Below are 14,749 nucleotides of genomic sequence, written 5' to 3' on the forward strand. Positions count from 1 at the left end.
AAAAGAAATTAAAAAAAGAATTGGGGGTGGGGTGGGAGGGTAGAGGGCTGGGAACATGGCTTAGTAAAGTGCTTGCCTAGCATGCATGAAGACACGGGTTCGATTCCCCAGCACCACATAAACAGAAAAGGCTAGAAGTGGCACTGTGGCTCAAGTGGTAGAGTGCTAGCCTTGAACAAAAGCTCAGGGACAGCGCCCAAGCCCTGAGTTCAAGCCTCAGGATTGGCAAAGAGAAAGAAAGAAAGAGAAAGAGAGAGAAAGAAAGAAAAGAGAGAGGAAGGAAGGAAGGAAGGAAGAGACAGACAGACATTCCGGGGACCACAATACGCTGTTTTCTGAGGACAGTAGTTTTACAACAGTAGTTCAGTAGGCCTTCAATAGACATGGAGTTGGCCACGCCCGTTTCCGCGCCCTTTGTCCTCCTTCCGCCGGCTGGCGGCTCCTTCCGGGCTGCCGCGCCCACGGCGGCCGCCGTAGGCGAGCGTGCTGTCATGGCCGCCTCCGTCCTCACGGGCGCGCGGAGAGCTGCTTCAGGTCAGTGGGGAGCGACTGTTCCATGTGTGAACTGGCCCTCGTGGGGCGGGCGTTTAGTCTGGAGGTTAACAGGAAAAGCAGGCTCGTCATTGCAGGCTACGGCTGCTCAGAGTTTTCTCCGGGGCGGGGCGGCCGCCACCTAGCCTCGGTCCCGGCCCGGCGCCGGCGGAGCTCCGTGCTCCGCGATCCGCCCTGGGTCCCGCGGCCCTCCCTGGCTTGCCTCGGCCCTCCCGGGCTTTCCTGCTCTTCCTTGGCTTCCTGCAACCCTGCCTGGGCGCTTGCCTTTGGCTTTCCTGCTCCCCCTTCCCCGGAGAATGGACCCGAGTAACCGGCTGAAAGCGCGTCGCCGGGGTAACACAGAAACTCCACCTTCTGAACTTAAGAGAGTAGGACCTTGACCTTGAAGGTTTAATGAATGTGTATGTGAAGGTTTTGTGTGTGTGTGTGTGTGTGTGTGTGTGTGTGTGTGTGTGTTTCTTTTTGAATGTCCATTAACTTGATTTTGATTCTACAGTTGTAAAGTGGAGATGGTCCACCTACCAGGAGATTAAATGAACTCAGGTGTGCAAAGCATCCTGCGTGTGATGCCTACCAAGTACACAGCTTAAGGGTCATGCATGTATAGCCATCAGGGACTGTGGCTAAACGTGTCTTGAACTATAATTCTCAATACACGGTGGGCAGATTGAGCGTGCCCGTGTTCTGGTACTTGAACTGGAGCACTGGCCGGGGCACTGTCCCTGAGTTCTTTTGCTCAAGGCTAGCTCTTTACCAGTTGAGCCATACCTCCACTTTTGGTGGGGCCTTTTTTTGTGGTTAATTGGAGATAAGAGTCTCAAGGACTTTACTGCCTCAGCTAGCTTCAGATCTCACCCTCCAGAGTAGCTAGGATTACAGGCATGAGCCACCAGCGCCCTGCTTTAAATGGTTATTTATTTAGACTAGGACATCATCTCAGTATCTGACACTTTTGCTCATTGCCTGGCGCTCTACCGCCTGGGCCATGCCTCCTATCCCTTGAATTATTTCTTGATACAGGGGTGAAGGCAGGACTTGTAGCAAAAGTTAAAAATCATTTAAATATGATGAAAGTATCAGCAAGTTAGTATCACACAAAACATTAGTAAGGATATAATTATGTGGGAGAAAAATGGGAGATCAAGAAGAAACAAGGCAAAAAAAAGAAGAAACAAGGCAACTATAAAAATATCTAGGTTGGGGGGGCTGGGAAGTGGCTCAGTGGTAGAGTGCTTGCCTTGTATGCCTGAGGCCCTGGGTTCGATTCCCCAGCACCACATAAGCAAAAAAAAGAAAAAAGCCGGAAGTGGCGCTGTGGCTCAAGTGGTAGAGCGCTAGCCTTGAGCTGAAGAGCTGAGGGACAGTGCCCAGGCCCAGACAGAGTTCAGGCCCCACGACCGGACCCCCCCCCCAAAAAAAATATCTAGGTTGGGGCTGGGAAGGTGACTCAGTGGTAGAGTGCTTGCCTTGCATGCATGAGGCCCTGGGTTCAGTTCCTCAGCACCACATAAGCAAAAATAAAAAAGCCAGAAGTGGCGCTGTGGCTCAAATGGTAGAGCGCTAGCCTTGAGCTGAAGAGCTGAGGGACAGTGCCCAGGCCCAGACAGAGTTCAGGCCCCACGACCAGACCCCCCCCCCAAAAAAAAAAAAAAAAAAGAAGTCTAGGTGTTAGAGAAAAGCTTTTTTTTTTTTTTTAACATGAATTATGTTTTTTTGTTTTTTTGTTTTTTTTGAGTATGTATGAAGTGTAACTGTTAGGAAAAATATACATGAACAGTTTTAACAACTCCGCTAAAGCAAACATTTGTATAACTAATATTAGGTTAAGACAAGCCCCTTCTCCACCCCTGAGTTTCCTCAAATCAAAATTATGTTTTCCCAAACATAACTTATCTGAATTTTTAGACTTCATACTTCATTATTACCTTGATTATTTTTCCTGTAGTAGCTTTAGCATTCATATGTGCATCCCTCAGCATACTGCTATTTTTGTCTGGTTTGGGATTTCCATTACTAGAACTGAAATCAAATAGTTTGTGCTATAGTGTCCGGCTTCTTTTACTTTATAAGATTTATTTTGTTTTTGTTTTTGTTTTTGTTTTTTTTGGGTCCGGTCGTGGGGCCTGAACTCTGGGTCTGGGCACTGTCCCTCAGCTCTTCAGCTCAAGGCTAGCGCTCTACCACTTGAGCCAGAGGGCCACTTCCGGCTTTTTTCTTTTTGCTTGTGTGGTGCTGAGGAATCAAACCCAGGGCCTCAGGCATGCAAGGCAAGCGCTCTACCACTGAGCCACCTTCCCAGCCCATAAGATTTATTTTGTATGTAGCTGTAATGTCTGCTTTTCTCCCCCCACATTCTCTCTTGGGCTTAAACTTAGGACCTTGAGCTCTTGCTTGCTTTTTGTCTCAAATCTGGAGTTCTTATTTGTATTTTTAACTACATTATCTTTATGTAGTTGTACAACGGAGCTGCCATTTAACAAAGCAGTTTGTATGAATACAGCTCTATCACCCCTTTCATCTTTCTCATCATCCCTCCCAACCCATCCTTGAAGCAGGAGTTCAATCCCTTGAAGCACACCTTCACTTCTAGCTTTTTACTGGTCAGTTGGGGATAAGTCTTACCCAATGGACAGTAAAAGACAAATAATTACACCTGGACATGATTGATTAAACAGCAAACTAAACATTCACACAGAATAAAGGAGGATTTCCTTTTCTCTCTCTCTTTTTTTTTTTCCAGTCCTGGGGCTTGAACAAAGGGCCTGGGCACTGTCCCTGAGCCTCTTTGTGTTCAAGGCTAGCACTCTACCTCTTGAGCCATAGCGCTACTTCTGGCTTTTTCTGTGTATGTGGTACTGAGGAATTGAACCCAGGGCTTCATGCATCCTAGGCAAGCACTCTACCACTAGGCCATATTCACAGCCCAAAAGGGGGATTTTCTTAGTATCACAAGGGCTCATTGAAATGAATTCCAAGAACCAGAAGTAACAGGTCTTTTATTATACTGTTTGTGTTTTTTTTTCTTTTTTAAAAAATTTATTAATTCCCTTCTGTCACTGTTTTTTTTTTTTTGTTTGTTTGTTTTGGTCCAGTTGTGGGGCCTGAACTCTGGGCCTGGGCGCTGTCCCTCTTCAGCTCAAGGCTAGCGCTCTATCACTTGAGCCACAGCAACCACTTCCAGTTTTTTCTTTTTTGCTTATGTGGTGCTGAGGAATCAAACCCAGGGTCTTATGCATGCAAGGTAAGCGCTCAACCACTGAGCCACCTTCCCAGCCCACTGTTTTTTATTCTGTACCCTTTGTCTTGTATATAAGTATCTGAGATAGAGTACTTGCCTAGCATTCATAGAGTCTTGGGTTCTATTCCTCAGCACCACATACACAGAAAAAGCCGAAAGTCGTACTGTGACTCAGGTGGTAAGAGTGCTAGCCTTAGAGGCCAAGGACAATGCCCAGGCCCTGAGTTCAAAGAGTATCTGATTTGGGAAAGGGAAGGGGAAGCACAGAAGCAGTGGGACAAAGGGTGAACCAATTCAGCAGTGAAATCCACTAGACACTATGTTGGAAAGGAACTATACAACTTTGGGAGGAGGGAAAGTTGGGAGAGGAAAAACTGGGAGAAAATGAGGGAGGGGGCAATACAGTTCAAAAGGAAATGTACTCATTACCTCAATCATAACTATAACCCCTCTGTTCATCGACTTTACAAATTTTTTTTTAAGTCTTAAGGCTTTGAGGTTTTTGGTGGGTTTTTGTTGTTGTTGTTTTGTTTTGTTTTTTTTGGTCAGTTGTGGGTCTTGAAGTCTGGGCCTGGGCACTGTCTCTCAGCTCTTCAGCTCAAGGCTAGCACTCTACCACTTGAGGCACAGCACCACTTCCAGTTTTCTAGTGGTTTTGGTTTATTGGAGATAAGAGTCTCACAGATTTATCTGCCTGGGCTGGCTTTGAACCATGATCCTCAGATCGAAGCCTCCTGAGTAGCTAGGATTATAGGCATGAACCACCAGGGCCCAGCTTGTGTTTGTTGTTGGGTGTGTGTATGTATGTGTGTGTGTGTGTTGTCCCTGAGCTTTTTTTGTCCCTGAAGGTTAGCCCTCTACCACTTGAGCCACAGCTCTGCTTCTGGGTTTTTTTGGTAGTTAAATGGAGATGAGTGTCACATAGACTTTCCTGCCCAAGCTGGTTTTGAACAATAAACCTCCAATCTCAGCTTCCAGAATAGGTAGGATTACAGGCATGAGCCTTAGGAGCCTGGCCTCTATTTCTTCTTTATCTGCTCTCAGCATGGAGTAGATGATTTCTTTGTGCAAAGCATTCTGTTTTGGTTTTGTTTTGGGGGCCAGTCATGGGGCCTGAACTCTGGGCCTGGGCACTGTCCCTCAGCTCTTCAGCTCAAGGCTAGTGCTCTACCACTGGAGCCACAGTGCCACTTCCGGCTTTTTTTTTCTGCTTATGTGGTGCTGAGGAATTGAACCCAGGGCCTCATGCATGCAAGGCAAGCGCTCTACCACTGAGCACCTTCCCAGCCCCAAAACAATGTTTTGAGGTATGTTTTTTTGTTTGTTTTGGCCAGCCGTGGGACTTGAACTCATCCTGGGCAGTGTCCCTGAGCCTCTTTTGCTCAAAGCTCCACTCTACTACTTGAGCCACAGCCTCACTTCCATTTTTTTCTGTTCATGTGGTACTGAGGAAACAAACCCAGGGCTTCATGCATACTAGCAAGCACTCTACTACTAAGCCACATTCCCAGCCCTGCTTTTGTTGTTGTTGTTGTTTGTTTGTTTGTTTTTGTCAGTTGTGGGGCTTGAATTCTGGGCCTGGGCACTGTCCCTCAGCTCTTCAGCTCAAGGCAGGCTCTTCAGCTCAAAGCTAGTGCTCTACCACTTCCGATTTCTGAGTGTTTTATTGGAGATAAGAGTCTCACGGACTTTTCCTGCCTGGGCTGGCTTTGAACCTCAATCCTCAGATCTCAGCCTCCAGAGTATGTAGTATTATAGGTGTGAGCCATCATGTGCTTGGCCCTGTTTTTTTGTTTGTTTTTGTTTTGTTGGTGCTGGTCCTGGATCTTGAACCCAGGGCCTGGGTCTTGAGCTCTTTTGCTCAATGCTAGTGTTCTACCACTTGAGCCACAGCTCTACTTCCAGCTTTTTGGGGGGCTTTTCTGCCCAGCCTAGCTTCAAACCATGAGCTTCAGATCTTAGCCTCCTGAGCAGCTCGGATAACAGGCATGAGTCACTGGGGCCTGGTTTAAAACTATTTAGATAGAACATACATGCTACAAAATTAGTCATTTTATGTGTTCAACTTGACAATTTTCAGTAAGTTTAGCAAGTTGTGCAACCATCACATTTTAGTCTTAGGACATTTTCATCATCTTGTGGCACTACTTTAGCATTACATTAACATGGTCTCAAAGTATGCCTGGAGACAGAGCTCTGTATGGAATTCCAGTTTGCATAGTGGCCTCATGAGAAGGATTGATAAAGAGGACTACATCTAATCCACATTGCTTTCTGCAGTCTGCCTTCCAGCCACCCTGCCTTACTTCCACTACTTGTCCAAAGCAGTCTGTAATATGGTCAGGCAAGGAGGAGCAGCAATCTTGGCTTAAGGTTTGGGCCAGACTCCCCTTCTTATTTCAGCCCCAGGCCTTTTGCTAAAGTTGTTTATCCCTCTGAAATACATTTCTGTGTCTGAATGCCAGTTGCACTGAATGGGGGAGTTCTGTCTCTAGAGTATAAGATGGGAGGAGGAGAGGCTAGAATAAAGCATAAGATCTTGAGGGTGGAAATTAATCCCATATATACAGTACATAGATCTAGGGCATGCCAAACTGAATTATGGTGGTGATGGTTGTAGAATCTTTCTTAATTATTTTTTTATTTTTTATTTTTGTGCTTGCACTGAGGCTTGCACTCAACTTTCTTCATCAAAGATGTTGCTAGGGCTGGGAAGGTGGCTCAGTGGTAGAGCGCTTGCCTTGCATGCATGAGGGCCTGGGTTCGATTCCTCAGCACCACATAAGCAAAAAGAAAAAAAAGCCGGAAGTGGCGCTGTGGCTCAAGTGGTAGAGTGCTAGCCTTGAGCTGAAGAGCTGAGGGACAGCACCCAGGCCCAGAGTTCAGGTCCCACGACCGGACCCTAAATAAATAAATAAATGTCCTCATAACCTTAAAAAAAAAAAAAAAAAGATGTTGGGCTGGGAAGGTGGCTCAGTGGTAGAGAGTTTGCCTTGCAAGCCTGAGGCCCTGGGTTTGATTCCTCAGCACCATATAAGCTAAAAGAAAAAAGCCGGAAGTGGCACTGTGGTAGAGCGCTAGCCTTGAGCTGAAGAGCTGAGAGACAGCACCCAGGCCCAGAGTTCAGGCCCCACAACCGGACCCAAAAAAAAAAAAAAGATGATGCTATTCCAGCCAACACCTCACTTCTGGTTTGGGGGGGTTTTTTTGTTTTTTTTTTTTTTTGTTTTGCTCGTTAATTGGAGATTAGACTCTTGGACTTTTGTGCCCAGGATAGCTTTGAACTTGGATCCTCAGATCTCAGCTTCCTGGGTAGCTTGGATAATAGGCTTGAGTCACCAGCACCTAGGTAGAATTCCACAAATTTTCAAAAATTCCTTGAATACTTAAAATGCGTAAATATATGTAAGTCATAACTCTATAAAGTTGGTTTAAAAAAAACTTCCATGGGTGAATCCGATGCTCGGGACCTTTTATTACATATTACACATGTTTTGATACATTATTTAATTTTAAATATTGGGTGCATATTTTAGAGACTCATATTAAGTATATACACTTCTCTCTACAGGAATCTTACGGCCTCTGAATACTTTGGTGTCTTCAACCTACGGAAACTGTGTCAAGAATGTCTGTCTTAATTCTATACTGTTCCCCAGGCATTTCAGTCATATTCAGACACCAGTTGTTTCTTCTGCTTCCCAACTTGTCACATCTGTCAGAAACCTAACATGCGGGCATACTGCAACAGTCTTTAATAGGTAAACATGGTGCATAGATAGAATTTCTGAAATCTTCATGCCTGGGATGGGAGTGTGGCAGTAGAATGCTTGCCTAAGGTATAAGGTTCTGGAATGAATGAATGAATGTACTGCCTGAAAGACGTTATTCTTTGCCTACCATGATATTTTTTGCCTACCTACAGTTTATTATGCAGAATTTGCCTGAGTAGGAGAGTATGATGGATATGAACATACCTAGGTGCCTGCTACAAGAACTAACAGATAGAGCACACCTCCCCTCTTTTGCAGTGCTGGGCATTGAACCCAAGGCTTGTGCAAGCTAGGCAAGTACACTGTATCACCATGCTCACTTACAGTGTTGTATATGTGCTAAGATGGAAAAGTGGAGGTGAATAAACAAGACTGGAAAGTGGGTAGTTTTCATGAAGTCAGTAAATAGTTAAACATCTCTGGGTGTCTGGCGTTGTATTTGGCAGAAAGGACACAAAGATAAATACGTGGAAATCCTCAAGGAGTTTTGTGTGCTGGTCCCAGGCTTAAACTCAGAACCTGGCTGTGTCCCTAAGCTTTTTTGCTCAAGGATAGTACTCTAATCATTTGAGCAACACCTCCACTTCTGTCTTTTTTATTGGTTAATTGGAGATAAGAGTCTTGTGAGCTGGCTCAGCCTGTAATCCTAGCTACTCAGGAGGCTGAGATCTGAGGATCATGGTTCAAAACCAGCCAGGGCAGGAAAGACCATGAGACTACTATCTCCAATAAACCACCAGAAAACCGGAAGTGGTGCTGTAGCTCAAGTGGTAGAGCGCTCACCTTGAGCTGAAGAGCTGAGGGATAGTGCCCAAGTCCAGAGTTCAAGCCCCATGACCGACAAAAAAAAATGTCTTGTGGATTTTCCTGCCTGGGCTATTGAACTATGATCCTGAGATCTCATCGCTTGAGTAGCTAGGATTACAGGATTGAGTCATAGGCACCTGGCCCTCAAGGAATTTATAATGTGTTGGGCAAATAGGTAAGAAATCAGGTGATTAATAATGAAGCCCCTTCATACAGTATAATAGGATAGATTCTTTCATGGGTTGAAGTGTGGAGGGTTTTAATTTTGGTGCTAATACTTTGTATATGCTAAGCACATGCTCTGCATTACACTGCATTACATTCCCAGGGCACTGGATAGTTACTTTATCTTTTTTTTCTTTTTTTTTTCTTTTTTCTTTTCTTTTTGTAACAGGGGTTTGAACTCAGGGCTTTGCACTTGCCTCACCAGGCCCTCTGCACTTGAGCCATGCCCCCAGCCTGAGATATTTGCTATTCTTACATGTATGAGTCATTTGAAGTAATATGTATTAAAAGCTCCATGCCAGTGAAGCAGCATTTAAGCACTGGATCTAAACACAATGAATTTTAGTGTTTTAGATAGTGTGACTGCTGAGTTACATTTCTAAATTTTATTTTAGAGTGGCCCCTTTGGTTCCCAGTGTCCTGAAGATGCCAGTCAGAAATGTTACATACTGCAGTACACAAAAAGGCAAAAGAAAAACCGTAAAAGCCGTTATCTATCGGTTTCTTCGACTTCATTCTGGCCTTTGGCTAAGGAGAAAGGTGAGTCTTTACACTGTTTTCTGGTTGAAAAAGAGGGAGAGTAGGAGATTTAAGATGTTGCAGAGTTCATTGAGCCTATTTGTGGCTTGTCTTCGCTCATCTTAGCAGTAGCTTTCACAGTTCTGTGCCTTAAGTATACCAGCTGACAGTCATCTCTGAATCCATGTGAATAAAATGTAAACATTAGTTTAAAAGATGTATTAATCAAAATGGCAGGGCTGGGAAGGTGGTTCAGTAGTAGAGCGCTTGCCTTGCATGCATGAGGCCCTGGGTTTGATTCCTCAGCACCATATAAGCAAAAAGAAAAAAAGCCGGAAGTGGCGCTGTGGCTCAAGTGGTAGAGCGCTAGCCTTGAGCTGAAGAGCTGACAGACCCCACGACCGGACCCAAAAAAAAAAAAAAAAGGCAATGTCTTCACTTATAGAACAGGTTGATTGGAACTCTTAGTTCATTTCTTCATAAAGACACGGTAATGAGTTTCCTACTCAGTCATAGCTCATATGATGTATAAGTAGCTGAAGTTTAAATAGTTGAGTTCTGTGTTTGAACCATAAGAAACATTTCTTTCCTTTTGTTATCATACCAGTTTTAAATCCAGGTCCCTGTCTGGCCCTGCATAAAAAGAAGTGGGTACTTTTTGCCTTCCTTTCCATTAGATCTGTAGCCCTGGTGTTATTATTAAGGGACTGATCATAATACTTTGCCCCAGCTCAGCATGGCATTCACAGAATGGCCTGCTTCATCAAAATTAATTCTAAATTACATTAGTATATGAATGAAAATGCCAACTAAAAACTGATAAAAAAAAAAAAAAGGAGGTGGGAGATGAGATGAAGGCTACAAAAACATACATAAAGTGCATTTAATCAAACATTATATTCTTGTTTGTATAGAAATACCAAAATGAAACTTCGGTACAATTTATGCTAGTAAAAAAAATTTTTTTAGTCAGTTGTAGGGCTTAAACTGAGAGCTGGGTGCTGTCCCTGAGCTTTGGTGTTCAAGGCTAGTGCTGTACTATTTTGAGCCACAGTACTGCTTCCAGTTTTCTGGTTGTTAATTAGAGATAAGATTCTCACAGACTTTCCTACCCAAGCTGGCTTTGAACCACAATACTCAGATCTCAGCCTCCTGAATAGTTAGGATTATAGGTATGAGCCACCAGCACCTGGCTAGTAAAAAATGTATATACATGATTATTTTTTGCCAGTCCTAGGGCTTGAACTCAGGGCCTGGGCACTGTCCCTGTGCTTCTTTTTGCTCAAGGCTAGCACTCTACCACTGGAGCCACACAGCATCACTTCCAACTTTTTCTGTTTATGTGGTACCAAGAAATATAACCCAGAGCTTCATGCATGCTAGACAAGCACTCTTATCACTAAGCCACATTCCTAGCCCAGTAAATTTTTTTTTTGTTGTTGGTCATGGGGCTTGAACTCTGAGCCTGGGCATTGTCCCTTAGCTCTTCCTCTCAAGGCTAGTGCTCTACCACTTGAGCCACAGCACCACTTTCTGTTTTCTGGTGGTTAATTGGAGATAAGCGTCTTAAGGACGGGCTGGGAAGGTGGCTCAGTGGTAGAGCACTTGCCTTGCATGCATGAGGCCCTGGGTTCAATTCCTCAGCACCACATAAGCAAAAAAGAAAAAAGCTGTAAGTGGTGCTGTGGCTCAAGCGGTAGCGCGCTAGCCTTGAGCTGAAGAGCTGAGGGACAGCACCCAGGCCTAGAGTTCAGGCCCCATGACCAGACCTCCCCCCCCCCCCCCCGAAAAAAAAAAAAAAAAGTCTTAAGGACTTTCTTGCCCAGGCTAGCTTTGAACCATGATCCTTGGATCTCAGTCTTCTGCATAGCTAGGATAACGGGCATGAGCCACTGGGTGCCCCAGCTCCAGTAAAAAAATTTTTACTTATTTATTTTTTTTGTTTTTTTTTTTTTGGGGGGGGGGTCCGGTTATGGGGCCTGAACTCTGGGCCTGGGCGCTGTCCCTCAGCTCTTCAGCTCAAGGCTAGTGCTCTACCACTTGAACCACAGCACCACTTCCGGCTTTTTTTCTTTTTATGTGGTGCTGGGGAATCAAACCCAGGGCCTCATGCATGCAAGGCAAGCACTCTACCACTGAGCCACCTTCCCAGCTCCCAGTAAAAAATTTTTAAAGGGGAAGGGAAAGAAATTCCTAATGAGTCGGGCACCAGAGGCTCACACCTGTAATCCTAGCTACTCAGGAGGCTGAGATCTGAGGATCACAGTTCAAAGCCAGCCCAGACAGGAATGTCCTTGAGTCTCTTTTCTCCAGTAAGCCACCAGACAACTGGAAGTGGTGCTGTGGCTCAAGTAGTATAGCCTTAGCCTTGAGCTGAAGAGCTGAGGGACAGCACCCAGGCCCAGAGTTCAAGCCCCATGACTGACACCCGCCCCCCCAAAAAAAAAGGAAAGAAAAAGAAAAAAAAGAAATTCCTTCATGAAAGATACCAACCTAAAAAAAAAAAAAAAACTTATTTATGTTAAGAGGAGCCAGGCACTGGTAGTTAATAGCTACTTTGGAGGCTGAGATCCAGAGGATCATGCTTAAAGGCCAACTAAGGCAGAAACTCCATTTCCAATTAATCAGCAAAAAGCCAGTCTAGAGGAGGGAGGCATGACTCAAGTGATAGAGCACCAGTAAAGCAAGCAAACACCAGTACTTCAAAAAAAAAATAAAACAGAACCCCAAATTCTAGGTTGCTTAATGTATAAAATCTGAACGTATCAGCTGGGTTCCAGTGGCTCACGCCTATAACCTTAGCTATTCAGGAGGCTGAGATCTGAGGATGGCAGTTTAAAGCCAGCCTGGGCAGGAAAGTCTGTGAGACTCATCTCCAGTTAACCACCAGAAAACCGTAAGTAGAACTCAAGTAATAGAATGTTAGCCTTGAGCAAAAAAGCTCAGGAACATTGCTCAGGCCTTGAGTTGAAGCCCCAAGCATAAAAATAGTATGTTGTTGAAGACTGGTAAAGAAGTAAGATAATGCATAAAAAGTTAGCTGTTATAGGTCATTATCTTGTTCTTCATCAACCACACAGGTTTATTTAGCTACCCTGTCCACCAGGTTCTGGGGATTCAACCCAGAGCCTTATACATTCTAGGCAAGTATTCTACTAATGAGCTACATCTCCAATTATCTTTCTTTCTTTCCTACTTCCCTCTCTTCCTTTCTCCCTTCCCTCCCCTCCCTCCCTCCCCTCCCTCCCTCCCCTCCCTCCCTCCCTCCCTTCCCTTCCCCTCCCTCCCTCCCTCCCTCCCTCCTTCCTTCCTTCCTTCCTTCCTTCCTTCCTTCCTTCCTTCCTTCCTTCCTTCCTTCCTTCCGGTTGTGTAGAGTAGTCTTAAATTCATGGGATCAAGTTATCCTCCCAAATAACTGGTTGTGATTTTGGTGTTTTTTGTTTGTTTGTTTGTTTGTTTGGGTCTGGGCATGGGGCCTGAACTCTGGGCCTGGGCGCTGTCCCTCAGCTCTTCGGCTCAAGTCTACTACTCTACCACTTGAGCCACAGCGCCACTTCCGGCTTTTTTTCTTTTTTGCTTATGTGGTGCTGAGGAATTGAACCCAGGGCCTCATGCATGCAAGGCAAGTGCTCTACCACTGAGCTACCTTCCCAGCCCTGTTTTTGTTTTTTGACTCAGGGTCTTAAGTAGGTCAAGACTGGCCTCCAACTTTTTTTGGGGGGGGAGGGGGACAGGGGGAGTCGGTTGTGGGGCTTGAACTGGGGCTGGGTGCTGTCCCTGAGCTCTTCAGCTCAAGGCAAGTGCTCTATCACTTAAGCTACAGTGCCACTTCCTGTTTTCTGGTGGATAATTGGAGATAAGAGTCTCATGGACTTCCCTGCCTGGGCTGGCTTTGAACCATGATCCTCAGATCCCGCAGATCTCAGCCTCCTGAGTAGCTATGATTATAGGCATAAGCGAGGCGCCCAGCTGGCCTCAAAACTTTTGATCCTTTTGCATTAATGCTGGGATTAAAGTTGGGAAATGACAGTAGGCTTGTAAATTTAATCTTCTTCCAAAATATTAAATTATTTACTAGTACTTTTTTTCCAAACTACACATACATTTTCTGCCAACTGGGATGAAAAACATCCCAGCTTTAATAGAAATCTGGTTTTCCTTTCTCATTGGTCCCATAAACCATGAGTTACTAATATAATCTGCTGTTTCCTTCATAATGTTTTACATGTCTTCTAATATCTCACAGGCTGGTTATAAGAAAAAATTATGGAAGAAGACAAGTGCAAGAAAAAAACGCTTGAGAGAAATAGTGTTCTGCAATAAAACCCAGAGTAAACTCTTAGATAAAATGACAACGTCTTTCTGGAAAAGGAGAAACTGGTATGCTGACGATCCTTATCAGAAGTATCATGATCGAACAAACCTAAAAGTGTAGATGTAAACTGTGTGAACTGACATGTAAACATAATATACCAATATTAAACTTATGAAGATTTTAAAACTTAATGGATTAAACATTCAAGTTTGCATTTTTTTTACAAAATGGAAATGACTTCATTGGAACAAGCTGTTTCAATTAGACTTACTTAGTTGCAAGGTATCTCAAATGAGGAAGACCATAACAAGTCAGTAAAGGTAATACTCAAGTACTCTGTCATTTTTTTTTTATTTAATTACTCTGTCATATTTTAACGATACATGTGTGGCAACTCAGGAGCCAGCTCTCCAGCTCGATCTATGAAGCATGGACCACTCCTTTGTCTCAGGAAGGGCAGAGATTGAATAGTGTTGCTCATTAAGAGAGGGGCAATTTTTATGCTATTCTAGACTTGGGACTCTACCTGTGGATTCTGCTGATGCACTGACCTCTAATTCACAGCTTTTGCTTACTGTCCTGTTCTTGTAATAATTCAAGGCTTTTGGGGGCCTTAGAGTGCCTTGTGGGACAAGACTGGAGACCAGGACTTCACTATGCAGAAATGGGCTGAAGTAGAAGGGATGATGGGCACCCTGTTTAGGAGGGATTTCATATATAGAATTCTTGTTTTGGATAGGATGGCTTATCAAAACTAGTTCTATAACTTGACAGTAAAACATTTGTTACAAAGCTTGAAAAGTCACCTGAGTGACCTTCAAGTACATGTGTAATTTAGGAAGTACATAGATAGTGTATTGACATATATGGGTAATGTATAGAACACCTACATGTCCACAATACTGGGCACGTAGCTGCAAAACTCAACATCATAACAACTTTACAAAGAAGATGCCATTTGTGTTATCCCTAATTTAAATTTGATGAAAGTAAAGCCCGAAGCTTAGGGAAGGTTAAGTAAATTACCCCCAAAGTATAGCTGTTAGGTTCCTAAACCCTAATCCAATTCCTTGGAATTCTGTATATTTCACTTACTTAGTCTTCTAACCACATAAGAAAATTAATGTCTTAAATCAGCAAGTGACTTTAGTCACTTTGAAAGTTCTCAGTACTTCAAAACACTTTCAATTCAGCTTTTAAATTTTGTAACATTGTTTTTCTGGTGGTAATCTTCCATTGACATTGATCCTGTCTTGTTACATGAATAAATGAATGGATCTCCAGCCTTTCTTTCCATCTTTGTGCTGCTTTCTGTCAGCT

General features: G+C 44.0%; 1 protein-coding gene across 2 annotated transcripts; it reads left to right on the forward strand.

Annotated features, from left to right (window-relative positions):
- The first annotated feature begins 445 nt into the window (after positions 1 to 445).
- LOC138825225 (large ribosomal subunit protein bL35m-like) lies at positions 446 to 14,712 on the forward strand. 2 transcript variants are annotated; one of them, XM_070019624.1, is made up of 4 exons: positions 446 to 534; positions 7,362 to 7,551; positions 8,991 to 9,135; positions 13,361 to 14,712. In XM_070019624.1, exons 1-4 carry the CDS (start codon positions 492 to 494, stop codon positions 13,547 to 13,549), a joined length of 567 nt encoding a protein of 188 aa, XP_069875725.1. In that variant the 5' UTR covers positions 446 to 491; the 3' UTR covers positions 13,550 to 14,712. The 2 variants fall into 2 exon arrangements, with proteins under 2 accessions (XP_069875725.1, XP_069875726.1); XM_070019625.1 differs by lacking the exon at positions 446 to 534 and adding an exon at positions 607 to 885.
- The last annotated feature ends 37 nt before the right edge of the window (positions 14,713 to 14,749 follow it).

The sequence above is a fragment of the Dipodomys merriami genome, unplaced genomic scaffold (assembly GCF_024711535.1).
Source record: "Dipodomys merriami isolate MVZ:Mamm:240054 unplaced genomic scaffold, mDipMer1.0.p SCAF_136, whole genome shotgun sequence".
NCBI classification, from domain to species: domain Eukaryota; kingdom Metazoa; phylum Chordata; class Mammalia; order Rodentia; family Heteromyidae; genus Dipodomys; species Dipodomys merriami.

Bases quoted from the DNA above. Each gene is read 5' to 3' on its own strand.
- LOC138825225 (XM_070019624.1), top strand. From the start codon at position 492: ATGGCCGCCTCCGTCCTCACGGGCGCGCGGAGAGCTGCTTCAG. The intron at 7,552-8,990 runs GTAAACATGGTG...ATTTTATTTTAG, and splicing joins ACTGCAACAGTCTTTAATAG to AGTGGCCCCTTTGGTTCCCA. The intron at 9,136-13,360 runs GTGAGTCTTTAC...AATATCTCACAG, and splicing joins GCCTTTGGCTAAGGAGAAAG to GCTGGTTATAAGAAAAAATT.